At 41.2% G+C, this 14,369-nt stretch overlaps 1 protein-coding gene across 1 annotated transcript in view; it reads left to right on the forward strand.

The window, feature by feature from the left end:
* PAMR1 (peptidase domain containing associated with muscle regeneration 1) overlaps window positions 1–14,369 on the forward strand; it is a 49,805-nt gene that overhangs the window by 17,726 nt on the left and 17,710 nt on the right. Inside the window, exons 5-6 of the mRNA XM_072338163.1 lie at window positions 4,092–4,309; window positions 7,651–7,758. Of these exons, the coding sequence (XP_072194264.1) occupies window positions 4,092–4,309; window positions 7,651–7,758 (326 nt within the window). The remainder of the gene's footprint in view (window positions 1–4,091; window positions 4,310–7,650; window positions 7,759–14,369) is intronic.

Here is a 14,369-nt window from a genome sequence, read left to right on the forward strand (position 1 = left end):
ATAAACATATTTCTTCCTATATACTTAAAGAGACTTAATATTTAATAAGAGGAAGATAAATAAATTGAACAGAAATGAAGAGCTTGTGGCACTCCAACACTAATACCCTTTTCTTCAGACTTGCAAATGCAAGCCTATTGTGTAATTATGAGCAGCTGTAATTATTGCCTGGTTAGTGCTGGAGCCTCTTGGCTGGAGAATTATGTAGCACATAATTCTTCAGGCACGGAGAGATTCAGGGAAGCAATGTGGAAGAGTTTGGCATCATAACACAACTTAGCTTGGGTCTCAGTTAAGTATGAGCTATAGCAACTTTGTCTTCAAAATACATTGTTGGCTAGGCGTGTAATATATGCAGCAGAGGTTATGGGAGATGCCAATCCAGTATTTTTAAATTGTTATATGAGATTTTATCAATTGTAAAGTTCTTCAGCTAAAAAGCTCTTCAGCAACTACAGCTGTCAGCCTGCCTTTAGTTCTGTGGGGATAGGTGTGAGAGTAGAAATGGATCCTGTTCATGGATGTTACTGGTGGATGCACCCATCTTTGGGTAAAGAGATGACAGCCAATGACAACAGGTGCAGTGTACTAGGAAGGGAAAAAAAGGCTACTTCAATAAAGAGCACTAGAACAAGCTGGAGTGCTTGCCATGACATGCTGTAGTGGAATGCTGTAAAGTAAGATAACGTATTAAGTATCTGGAAAAATAAGACCTTATTAAACCTTGAGGACCACCCGCAAGTGTTAGGAAGGTGAACTTGTTGCTCGTGGTCTGTGCATTTTGCTTCTACCCTTACTATTACCAGAAAATGAAGAAATGTGTTTGTTATGAGAGGCACCCTCCAGTAAATGCCTGTCTCTTTCTCCTCATGTCTATAATGCCCACAGTTAAAAATACTCAGCATCAGCTTGCTGTAGCATAGTTACAGTCCAGCTGGAGAAGGCTCTAAGAGGGAAGCCTGAGCTACCAACCTTCTGATGTCAGCAGTTACATTTATCTGAGCTAGATAGTTTTGGAGAAGCATAAAGCCCCATGCTCAGCCTGAGCTAAGCTTGATGCCTGGATGCCAAGGGATCCCAGCAGTTGGGATGAATTTTGAGGGAAAGACTGGGAGCTGTCTTGAAAGTTCATGCTTACTCCTGCAGAAAGCAAAGGAGGAAATCTCTAGGCCAAACAGACATACAGCCCTATATCTGCCACACATAAGCAAACCTTGGAGTGTTTAGAATAAGCTGAGGTTTTCAAGGTGGGCCTCAAACTGGTCACTGGTACTTCAGCAGATAGTTACTGGGGAAGAAAGGTACATTTATCTGGAAACTTCTCCTTTAAGTCATACCTACACAGAAGAGTTGGCCTCTAGAATCATCTTCCTAGGCCTGCCATCCACAACAAACCCTTGTGTCTGCTGCATTGCTCTATAAATGTACCGATTCCCTCTGTGAGGGCTGACTGCTCAGAGCTCTAACAGCCAGCATGGTACTGAATCAGCATCACTGGTAACAAAATAATTTTCATTCTGTTTTGCCTCTGATGACCAGTAGTACTAAATTAAAATTCTTCATAATAGCCAATAGAATTAGGATATAATCACAGTTTTACAGGTAAGGGATGTAAAATTCATTACATAGACTGCAGCTGACTTAAACAGCAAATTACATTGTGGTTCCTTAAAGAGTCTTGTCATCTAGACTTTTTGACCTGCTAGTTCTGAGTCTGAACCTTGGGATCTCATGTCATCAATCCTGCATATTTTCTTTATGCTAAGTAAAATTATGCCTTACACATTTCACATTCTGTTTTCTTTTCTTTTTTTTTTTTCTTTTTTTTTTTTTCTTTTTTTAAAGCACAGAAAACAGATTAAAAAAATATTCTACACACAGTTTTCTCATTCTTTGCCTTCACCTTGTGTGATGACTCTTGATATTCTTTGTTCAGGAATGCACTGCTGACAGAGTTTGCCTCTGCATCTGTACATAGTACTACACAGAGAGTTAATGTTGTCATCCTAGTCCTTTCTCTCATTACATGGCAGACATCCCAGAAACATTCCTGGTATACTTACACACATACTTAATTTTAATCAGAAATGTAACAGCTCAGAGAACCAGTAAATATCTTTAGGATTGAGTCAGAATAAACCATAGCCTGATAAGTGTTACAAGGATGAATGGTGCAATTCTATAACATGATAGAAAGTACAGCAGTAATAGAAGGGTGGCAAAGTCTTTGGCTGAAGCAAATGAGAACAAGCCCAAATGCAGCAACTGTAGATACAAAAACAGAGGGGGAAAAAAAAAATTGCTTACTTTCAGAAAATCTTAGGTGGGCAGAGATCTCCAGCAAAACACCCTCACCTCCACTGCCAACCCTTAAATGAGGTCTGGGAAGGGGTGGATCCTGGCTCCACACCTTCCAGTCACTCAGGTGCATTGTGTACACCTGAGCTCCTTGGGTTGGCCCTGCCTTCCCACCAGGTGCTCAATTACTGCTTCAGGCACTTAGCATTTCTGTTACAAGTGGGTTAATTTGTATTGCTTTGTAACTTCCATAATGGGGAGGTCCCTGGGATTTGACCTGCTAGTGAAAGAACGCGATGAAGATGTAGTGTACAACCAGATGCCTGTGAGGACATCTCCGGCAAACCTGACAGAACTAGAATTCAGCCTTCCAACACGTGCATTTTATACAAAGCTAAGCTGAATAAATCTCTTAAGCATATTAAAAGCAGGTGTCTTTTTTTTTTTTTTTTCCCTTATTTTAAATTCCACCAGATTATTTAAAAAATGAGGGGCTCTGCTCCATTTACATTGCACCCTACAACTGCTCATCTGTTTCTCTTTGTGTACTGTACTCCTGATGCCTTAAAACCAACTGCATGGTCTGAACAAAGGTGACTGAGTGAAAAGGCCTCATGAGTTGACAAAAAAAGGTAATTACACATAATGCAGGAGCTTTGTTATGGCCTGAGTCTGCAAAAGAGAAGAGCAGGAAATAGGCTCTACTATTTTTTTACCTCTTCAGACTGTGAGATCTCTGGCAGTAGATCCAAATTTTGGCTCATCTCTTTGGTGTGAAAATGCAGTCTTTCCAAAACACTAGACCCACACTGGAAAAGGCAGTGTAGGAGGTTTGACCTAATCCTAAATACTATGGTATATGGAGCTAGGAGTTCTCAAGAAGATTGAGACTATTACGAGCTTCATTTATAAAATGATCTTCATTTAGTAACATGGCCTTTTCCCAGGCCCAGACCTTCTAATTCTTTTCCTCTGTACCAGGCCTAGGCCAGGCATCCCTAGCGTTTGCTTATTCTTCAGAATCCCTTGGTGTTTCTCATTCTGCTTCTCATTCATATTCTGGTGGCATGCTTTGGCCCTGTGCCCTTCTGAACTCAAACAGCAGCATATAACGTTGCTGTTAATGAACGAGAGCCTTGTGCAGTGGCTGGATCAAAGCTAGGAAAGACAGACGTTGTGGGAAAAAGCTTTAAATATTTCTCTTCTGCTGTCCCTTATTTCTATCTTTAAAAGAAGGGCAAATGCAAGACATCAGGGGTTTACTACCATTTTGCTTTCTAATGTTCTGTGCTGTTCCAGATTCCCTTTTTCTGTCTCTTTCTCCTTTTGTCACTTTTCTGAGTTTTCATTGTACCCAGAATTGCCAGCTTTCAGTGTAAACAGCTTTTGATCCTTGGTCTTTGGTATCATTACTTTCAGTACTTAGGACTCTACATAGGGGAAAGAGAACAATTTTTAGCAAACAGCCAGGAAAAAAAAATATATACCCCCTACTGCATCTGACTGTGGATGGAATTTTTAACATCGTGATCTGGTTAGGGTCCTGATGTGTGTGAACAGACTGTATGACTTCAATTTAGATTTCACTTAAATACCTTCATAGAGCACTTCTGTGAAGTTGCTCCCAAGGATCATGATGCAAAAGCTGAGATGAAGTGGAGAGGGCCTTGTGTTATCAGCACCTGCTGATTCACAGAGGTGGTGGCATAAACCAGACTTCCAAATACATCAGTCAGGGTGCACAGGGGAGAAGAGAAGGAGACCTGAGTGTGTTTGTGTCCTTATTCCCCAAGGTTTTCCATGCTGAGCCTGGAGTTTGATTACATGTGCCAGTATGATTATGTGGAGGTACGTGATGGGGACAATTTGGACAGCCGAGTAATTAAGAAATTCTGTGGAAATGAAAGGCCAGCTCCCATTCGAAGCACCGGGTCTTCACTCCATGTCCTTTTCCAGTCTGATGGATCCAAGAACTTTGATGGATTTCACGCTGTCTTTGAAGAAATTACAGGTAAAATAATCCAAAAAGTGGAACAAGCCACTCAGTCTCATTAATTCAGTGTCACTAATCTCTCTCCCTGTTTTGCTTCATTAAAAACTTTCATGCTGTGTTGCCTACAGCAGCTTACACAAAGTCAGCGCAGGGAAGGTTCAAAAGCCATCACATAGCACGTGAATGTGAGGCTCTCCTAACAAAGAGGAGGCCCTCTACCTGTGTGAAGAGCAAGCATGTTGGTGAGCACAGAAAGGCTGCTCTTTTGTGGGAATTTTCTATGAGAATCTGAGAACAAAGAACACAGAAGAAGACAGAGAAAGGGGCATGTATATCTTTGCAATTGTGGAACCGCTTGATGCTGTGTGCAGGAGCAGAGTGACTGTCTCAGGAGAAACCTGATGCAAAGCCTAATTACTTCAGAGAAAATGCCCTGACATGCCTCTGGTGTTGGCTCATGTATCATACCATTAGAGCTTTACAAATAAAGCGTGTACAAAGAGCAGATTCTTTTCTTCAAGAAAGAGAAAATAGAGACCTTTCTCATTCTGTGATGAACTTAGTGGTATGAATGACAGAAGGGGAGCTCTAGAATTCCAGTGCTTTTGTTAGTACTCAGTGCTTGAGTGCCCCGCATTGCTCTCTCTATTTATTTATTTTTTTGGGCTGCTAAATAGCTTAGAAAGTGCAGCTTTCTCCTCATTTTGCCACTGCATTTTAACCCATATGCATGCTCACTCTGTACTTCCCTTGTTTAGTTATGAAGGGAATTTTGGTCAAATATATCCCCAGTACTTCTGGCACAGAAGACTAATCAGGGAGCATTGCTTTGCCATAGGAAAACCCTGCAGGATTTATGACTCAGCGTAGCTTGCCTTCTGCACACCCCAATGACCCACATTTCATGACGTTGTCCAGAGTACATCTGGCTCAGGAAGTTTATTTAGTTTGTATAATCCTTTTATAAATATACAAGCCTACTGTGGATCGGCTGTTGCCAATGATCAGGGTTGTAACTAGCGATCTGAAATGTACATACTGCTGCATGCAATGCCTATGGTATTCCTGAGTGTCATGGTTTTCTAATGTTGCTGTCAATATTCCACATCATAACATCATGTGCAGTATGGATCATTAAAAAAAAATGTCACCTCTGCCAAGCAAGCAGACTGCCCTGTTCTTCAGCTGTTACCTTTAGCGTACCCGTTAGTAATGTAGCTGCAGCAGTTTGCTATTGATAGTTTGCCTGGGCTTACAGCAGGAGAGGTGATATAGAACAAACGACTGTGGTGTGGGCTATGTTGCATAAGGGCTGCCTACACTCAGGAAACTAACATTTTCCATATGGCACAAGCTGAATTGATTCTGTTTTCTCTACCCAGCAGGGAACACTTGGTATTCGAATACTGTTGAGCACTTTATTTCCGCCCCATTTTTAGTGGTAATTATTCTGAGGCTGGGTGGTTGCAAGTGTGGTAATCCACACAGAACATGTTGCAAAGGGCTTCTTAGAGTTTGTGAGGAGGTCTCATTGTTCGCTTTATTATGAGGCTGTTCTGGCCTAATGTGTAACTGCAGTGAAAGGCTTTTAAAATACTCTCAGCGTCTCTTTGTGTGAAGCATTAACCTGGCCAGCAGGACAGTTTTGGGGAAGAATACAGCGTGCATGGGGCAGTGTAGAATTGAGAGCAAGGGCAGCACAAGATCGAAAGCTCTGGCAACACATTACGAAGTGCAGCATTTTCCCTGAGCTTCCCCTCTGTGCACAGCCTTGTGGAAAGCTGAGGTCTCAGGAAGAGGTTGCACAGTGTTTGCTAGAGCAATAGCCCATGGTGCAGGTGAGAGCTTCAGCAACACTTTCAGGATGTGGAGGTGACCAGGCATTGCCAGCACCTTAGTGGTGTAATGGAAGAGAGTGGAAAGGTGGCTTGTGCTTTCCTTTCTGTTTCCCTTCCTCTGAGCTTTGTGCTGACTTGTAAGTCATAGGCTGCTGAAGCAGTGACACTGGCTGCACAGAGGTCACTGGTTCAACAGCCAGGAAGATTTTGATTAATACAAAATAAGCTCAAAGCCTCTATTCCCCTTTAGAAAGGTTGCTCAGTGTGTAGTTATTAAAGGAAGAGACCATACAGCCGGCTGTGCTGCCTGATCTGGAAGCAGGTGTTAGGTCCCTGATCTCTGTCACTCATCCCATGCCAACTGTCAAGTGGAAGCCAGTAATTGACATGAGTGATATGAAGACACTCAGCAGACTTCATATGAGAAGGGTGGAGGGCCAGATGGGGAGGCATCAGGATCTCCTAGGGATTAGACATATGTTGGATCTGTTTAGATGAAAGCCTGCTGTTGAATTTCAATAGCGCTCTACTTTCTGTACCCATAATGTAGTGATCTTTGACACAACATCGGAGCCTTAATGTTTTGTAGGATTGTCCCATGGTGTTTGAAGCTGGGCAATCAGGACTCCTTTAAAAGGAAAAATATCTATTTCTCTAGGGTATCATGCATTTTCTAGGGTGGTATCTGATGCTTATCTTCATTCATTCACAGTTATGAAAAAAAGCTGGGATGAGGACAAAGCTGAAAGCCCTCTGGCTTCAAACTAGTGACTACAGCTATCAGTTCATACAAGCTCTCCTTCTCCTACCCTGAGATTTTTTAGGTTAGTTGGACACGTATATATAATCCTCTTCAGGAATAAATTACTGTCCTTAGTTAGACCATAGTCCTTAGAGAGATGTGGGAGATATTCACTGGCCACATAGACACAAGTTGCAGTTACATCAGTATATGAAACCTCTGGAGAAATCCAAATGTGGCATCTATATATCTCTTGTTACTTGCCATCTGGATATCATTCAAAGATCATGCTTCAACTGAAGAATTTTCAAGGAAAACTGCCAGTTCTGATATCTGTCATTCTGGACTGCAGCAGAGAAAATGCTTCAAATGTAATAGTACAGAACTACTATGGATCCTGCAACTCATCCTTTAACTCTGAGATGAATGGCAGGAGAAATATAGGTTGATATTATACTTCTTTAAATTAGGCTAAGCCTAAACACTGTTGGAGCTTGATGTCAATTATTTTTCTTCCATAAACCTTTCTCACATTTGGACAGTAGTCAGAGAAAAATGTTAAGAATAAACAACAAATGCTAGGGAAAGAACTTCCCATCCATAGCAGATCTCCTCTTCAGTGAGTGTAAATAGGCTTTTAACAAGCATTAGGCCATTTCATTTTATCTTTCTCACTTTTTACCAGAACATGCAATTTACTCCCAGCCATAACCATAACAAAGGAAGATAGAACCCCATCCTATTGAGACATCATGAATGTTCATGTTTCTGTCTTATAGCGTGTTCTTCTTCTCCATGTCTTCACGATGGAACGTGCATTCTTGACAAAAGTGGTACTTACAAGTGTGCCTGTCTCGCTGGCTATACTGGGAGTCGCTGTGAAAACTGTGAGTACAGACACTGTGTGTATGATCATCCCCCAGTGTTGTCATTAATGCAGCTCTTTGAATGTTAGGAAGTGTCACTGGTATGTAGGCTGAGTCAAACATAATTCCAGAGAATGCACTTGTAGCATTTCTAAAGATACGCTGTGCGCAGTTTGTGAAGATTTCCACTGAATATTGTTGGAGCTTTATGTGCAAAAGAGTAAAACAGAACTGAAGGTGGTGAACAGCATACAAGAAATTTTGTGATGGACCAGCCTTTTCCAGAGATAGTAACCTGCCTGCTACTTCCCATCATATGGAACAGCTGTTCTCTTCTAACAGCACATACCTCAGCTGAGTCCTGTATTTGGGGCTTTAGCCTGAGTCAGTCCTAGGACATCTGTCTTCCTTAGTAGCCTAAAGGTAGTGCATTGGCACCTTGAAAGACAGAGTCTTGGGGTCACAATGAACAAAAAAGTAGTTGATTCTGTCTATGTTGGTGGTGCTCAGTATACATACAGTCATTACATGATTTTGATTGAATTGAATGCTGTTGAAATCTGATCAAACCCACTGTCTGTTCAGTGTTTTTATTTCTTCATTCTTGAGCAAATGACTTCATCCAACAGGTCTTCAAAAAGCAAGAAAGTCTAAGAACTGTGTAATAGATACTATGATAAAGGCTTTATCATATATACTGACGGAAAGGAGCAGTGTCCAAAATTTAAAGCCACTGAGATGGAGCTCCAGCTGACTCTGGAGGATTCCAGTGATAACAGTGAAGTATAACTGTATAATTTGTCCCAAGACAGAAAGTATGACTTACTGTGCCATTGCTGTGGCAGTGTTCTAGCTGTAAGGCACACGGTGCCTTGCCTACTTTTAGAGTTCAAAATTCTAATTCAGAATGGCCAATATGCTCCAAACCTCACTGCTTCAAAATCTTTTCTGCACTTGTGCCTGCCTCAGAAATAGATTTCTGTCCTGAAATCACTTTTACTTCATCAGGGAAGATAAATCATAGTGACATGGTACTTCCATACATTATTAAATGGATTATTTTGAGATACAAGACCTTTAGATTTATATGGTTTCAGAACTAGTTTGAAAGACTTGACTTCTTCTCCCATTAGACCAGAACAGGAATAGTTCTACATACTATAAAAACCCCAAAAAGTTTTGGTGCAGAACATTGTGCCGCATTCTACCAGATCACACAGATTTCTGACGTGTTTTTGGTCCAAAGTGGGCTGCTGAAAATTGAGAGTTTGTGACTTAAGGGCTAATGCAGCAGGCTCTTCTACTAACAACCTTTTCCTGCCAGTAGCAGGTCATTTAGGGACTGGAAACTTGGTGCTTTTTGCAGTTACTCACTGAGACTATATTCCTGTTTGCAGGAGAGAAATGAAGAAAGAAAGAAAGATTCCCATTTGACTCAGAACCAACCTAAATTTCAAATTAATTAAATTTCCAGCAAACCTCAACCCTAGTTTTGGCAGGCATTATGCTACACTCCAGGAATGTAAGAAAGCTCACATTCTTGTACTTCTGTAATTTCCAGTGTAGAAATTTCAGCCATGTAACACAAGCAGCAAACAACAAAGGAAGTAGAGGATAAACAATAGGATGAGGCTTCCATCTTAGTATAAACACTGGAGGCTGTACGTAGTAATGGACTAGAGGGAGGAGAAACTTAAAAATATATACAGTAAAATCTTTGTCTTGAGAGGAATCCTTTAGTTTGATTTTTGAAAGAATAGAGCAGCTGGATAAAATATTGTTGCTTTCTAATGTTTGTGGCCATAGGCTGGACTTCTGCTTAAGCTAGGAAATACTTAATTCAGCACCTATATTTCTGTCTTCCATAGAATACATAAAGGTTGACTTTTCTTATATATGAATCAAAAAACGTCACACTGGGAAGACATCAAATGCAAATCTGGATTCTTTCTGGCTTCAGAGAAGTATTTTTCATATTTCCTTCAGTTCTGCCAAAACATATCGTAAGTATTTTCCAGTGTATAGGGAAAAGAAGAAGCAGAAAACTGAAGTTTGGTTTGTTTTCTAGGAGAAAAAGAAGAACTGGAAAATACATCTGTGGCTAAAATTATTTTAAAATTAGTCACATAGTTTCCTGAACAGCACTGCAGTTTAAATGTTAAAGGGAGATCACTTCGTGTCTGTTAGGTTTGCAGCCACAGTGCTATCCTGAGCCTTGTGAGGTCAAACCAAGGCAAGGATGTTATTTCTGTAGAAAACAGTCATAAAATGGTCACTTTCGGAGTGCTGAATATGACACTGTGAGCCTGATTCTTCCAGGCTGGTTTCCTTGGTCAGGTACAATCCCATTAGAAAAATGGATAAAAGAGAAGAAAATTAGAGACCCTTCATGTTAAGTGGATGTAGAAGATTTGAAGTGGAGCAACAGAAGGTAGGCAGAAAGATATGAGAGTTTTAGCCAGAGAAATCCAAGGGGTTCACTTTGGAGGAAGGGAAAGGGAAGGATTATCTCACTGAGGGAAGAGTTGATGCCAGGTAAAACAAATTAAGCAATATATATTCCATGACAGAAACAGAGAACTTCTAAGTCCCTTATTGTCCCAATGCAAGTCTATCTTTTTATCCATTTCCATTCATAGTTTAAAAGGTGTGGGAATCACTGTGGGACTTAGGGAAATCACTCTAATGACAAACCTCAAGGAGCCCATTTTTTCAACTGTTAAAGTAAATTCCATCTCTTTAACAGGCTCATCGACATTGGTCAAGCTGCTTACCTGGGCTAATATTCAGCCCTAATTGCTCTGTCAGTTGCAATTTGCAATATTCATAAAATGATTAAAGGCACAGATTGCTGATCACTAGTGCTCTCTTCTCCCTTTTACTGTGGCAGACAGTAGAAGACTTTGTTTCCAGTCTGAGGGAATACAGTGATCTAAATGCTTCAACAGCGTTAGCTGGAGTGCAGGCACATTTCTTTCTAGCAGCCTTTAATGTTTCAATCAGTCATGCTTAAGGTCAAGAAATGCTTAATTTTAATGTCTGATTGCATTCCAAAGATTTTTATTTAAAAGAAGGATCTATAAGAAATTGTAAAATGGATAGAGTGAGATCTTTCCTTTCTTCTTTTCTCCTAAAACACAGTACTGAGAAAAAGCCTAGCAACAAGCAACAAATGCCTTCTTACACATAGAAATGCTTTGTAAGGATGATACAGTAAGTAGAGAAACTTAATTCCTATGTGAAATTCTTGGACTTCTTCCCAATCTTAAGCTGAATTTGCAGTATACCTGCACACCTGTGCCCTGTGTGCCATTGACCCCTGAGCCATGCTGACACAACTGAGATCATAGCTGGGCTTTTCTGTCTGACCTCTGTGGATTTTAATGCAAGTAATTCTGCAGTCAGAGATGCAGCAAGTGCCAAAAATTCTCTCAGCCTGCAAAACTCTGAAACAGAGCAGCAGCTTCCTCAAAAGACATATTAGGGAAAGACTAACAAGCAAGAGGTCTGATCATGGTGCTCTACTCAAGCATTTACTAAATCATCTGCTGAGGTATCAGACTATCAGTGACACTGTATAGTGTTACAACTGCTTGGTCATCTCAGACTTAGAAATGCATTTTCTAAAGTTTCAGTGTTGAACTTGCCTGCTGAGGATGCAGCTGTAGGGAGATGGTAGCCTGGTACCCCATGGCAAATGCTTTCCCACTCTACTTGTTCTCCTCCTAGGACAGGGCATTCTGGCTCAGGAGTCCTCCCAGGGCCCACTGTCCCCAAAGCAAGAGACCTTGACCTCATCCTGCCTTGAAATTTCCTGTTACCTTTATTTCAAACAAAGCCAGGCGAACTAGAGTTCCTACGCAAATAAGGGATCTCATGTTGAATAGGGAATTCAGGCCTCAGAACCTATTTCCATTTTCATTCTGTTTCTTGCTCCCGTTTGCCAAGAAGAAAGGCTTTGTTCTGCATCCTAATGATGGGTCTAATCCAGCTGGCTAAGCTGTATGAACTAACTCCATGCTGTAGCCTTTGATGTTTCTAGGGCTGGCCCTACCATGTTCCAATCAGCCTCTGAATATAGCTTTCAGACCCTTCCCTACTGCTGAAACAGTCCCCTTCCGTCGTTCTCTGGCCTATAAAACTACGTCTTGAGATGGTTCTTAGGGGTCCCCTTGCCCTTAGATGACCGCCTGATGTTTTAAACAGGGAGAAAATATTAACACCGCCCCATTCCCTACCATCGTCTTCTGCTGTGGGCTTTTTTTTTTTTTTTTTTGGTGGCTATGCCAAGAAAGCGAGAGCAATGCCACTGTTTCTCCATCACATTGCTCCTGTGCTCCCTGCAGGCATGCCTGTTTAGAATGGGAAATAAGAAACCATCTCCTGCTGCCAAAACACATATGTACATAGAGCTGCTGAGGAGTAAATGCTACCGGCCTTTTTCACAGTCAATATACAAGGGTTCAGCTTCCTTCAGACCCATACACCAGAAAATAACCGGAAAGCATAATTTCCCAGGCTTTGCAGACGTATTAACAGGCTAAAGCTTAAATCAGTACAACCCTTTAGTCTGTCACATTGCAAGGCTGTAGTGTGGACACAGGCAAGATACTCTCATTGTTTGCTTGCCTTCCAGAACCTTTCAGTTCAGTATACTTCCTGCAGCTTTCTTCCTTGGTTAGAAGAGTGTCAGAACTGTTTACATACCAACAGCCAAACCAGCAAACATTATGCCTGGCATTTACCAGGTACCTACCATCCATTTTGGGTTACCTTACTTCACTGAACTGCCAGCTAAAGCTCTTCAGGTCCCATTAAACAAACAGCCAAGATGCCCTGTCAAGAGTGCAGGAACACCTAAAAGAAGAATGCAGTTGTTGGCTGTGGTTGGAAATTACTACAAATGTCCAAAATGATCAAGAGCTGCCTGTGAATCAGGCTGCAAAATGCTTGTCTCTAGGACTGTTCTTTCCTTTAGCTCTGTCAATGCAACTATAGGATTGAGCAAGTCATGTAGTCTGTGAGAAAGTTGCTGATACCATTTAGCAGTGCTTGATTTCATAAGATTTTATAGTGTTTTGAAACACTAGTGAGTAACCACAGCTGATAACAAGGGTTAAAGAGACAAGATAATAACTTTCTTGATAATTCTTCCAGTCCCTTTACTATTTCCTTAATGCCTATTGAATAGCCAAATTTTTAAGCTTTTTAAAATGAATAATTAGTAAAGAACTTTCTGGTGAAGAACATGATATCCTGCCAAGGGCATAGCTTCAGGCATTGCTGTCTTCTCAATCTTCAGTTGTCTTTTCTGAGATGAAATCCATCCAAGGATAATTCATAGGAAATCTCCACTTTCCCCACCCCAAAACAGTCCTGAGTATCTTTGTCTGTCTACTAACATGCCTCAGAGTAAAGCTATTAATAGACTCTCCCCGGTATGACTTGCTTTGTGAAAAGATCAATCAATGTTACAGGGGGGACAGTTTGATCAAAGCTTCTTATGCTGGACAAGACAAATGCTTTTCCTTGTTGCTTCATCAGTGAATCACTAAAGAGACAAAGTCACCTTCCCAGGTCTGCTCTAACATGTGCCACGAATGAGCTTTTCAACACAAAATAATTGTACAGCAAGCTAAAAATAAAGCACTGTGCCACTGGTCACATTTTGGGGTCTCCCCTACCCTTTGCAAAAGTTGCAGACTGCAGAAGCTGGTGTACAGCTGTAAGTTGCTGATGGAGATATTTTCTGGCTCCTAGCTGAGGGGGAAGGCATGTGTCTTTTGATTTCCTTGGAGATGGGTTGGGGGTCTCTGCTTCTAACTGCTCCTTATTCTCTAGCTGATCCACAGCTCATAGTTTCTTAGGTGCAAATGCACAGATTGCATGTTCTTGCACCTCACTGAGGTAACCTTAAAACCACTTTGAGAGCTTGCTGAAATAACCAACATTCAGAAACACTGACAGTTTTTCCCACCCCCAAAGTTCACTGAAAAGCTTTGTTTCTCCTTGAGGATTTTACAACATCCCTGAGCCAGGCACCTTACATACTTCCCTTTGTTGTACTCATGGGCATGATTCCACTGCCTTGCACACTGTTTGCAGCTGATACAAAACACTACCAAAGCGGGATGGCCCCAGATGTTAGGAATGATGACACAAATGGTATCCCACTTGCTCTTTCTTATGGCTCCCACACTCCTCTTTGTACGCTTCAAGAGCTCAGCAACTGCTTCTCACAGCCAATCAAATTCCCCTTCTACTTCTTTAGTACTCTCCTGCTTTTTAATTCCTTTCATTTTCCTTTTCCCTACACCCTCATCTCAACACTTCATAATTTTGGTCTCTTTCTCTTAAACGGGCAATGCCAGATCTTATTTTCTGTCTGAAATCTGCAAAAACCTGAATCAACTATGCTGTCAGCTATAACAGAGAGAATGTACATCATGAAATGGTGTCTTCCTGTTATAGCTAATGCACATAGTTTCTAATGTGCACATAGTTTCTAATCAATATGAATTTCTCTAGAATGCCTTTCTCAGCCAGCATTGCCTAGGCTTGTCCCTGCTTAGCTGGAAAGCTGGCGTCTCCAAAATGAAACACCTCAAGATGATTTACTCTCCTTTGTAATT

This window comes from Excalfactoria chinensis, chromosome 5 (genome assembly GCF_039878825.1).
Source record: "Excalfactoria chinensis isolate bCotChi1 chromosome 5, bCotChi1.hap2, whole genome shotgun sequence".
NCBI classification, from domain to species: domain Eukaryota; kingdom Metazoa; phylum Chordata; class Aves; order Galliformes; family Phasianidae; genus Excalfactoria; species Excalfactoria chinensis.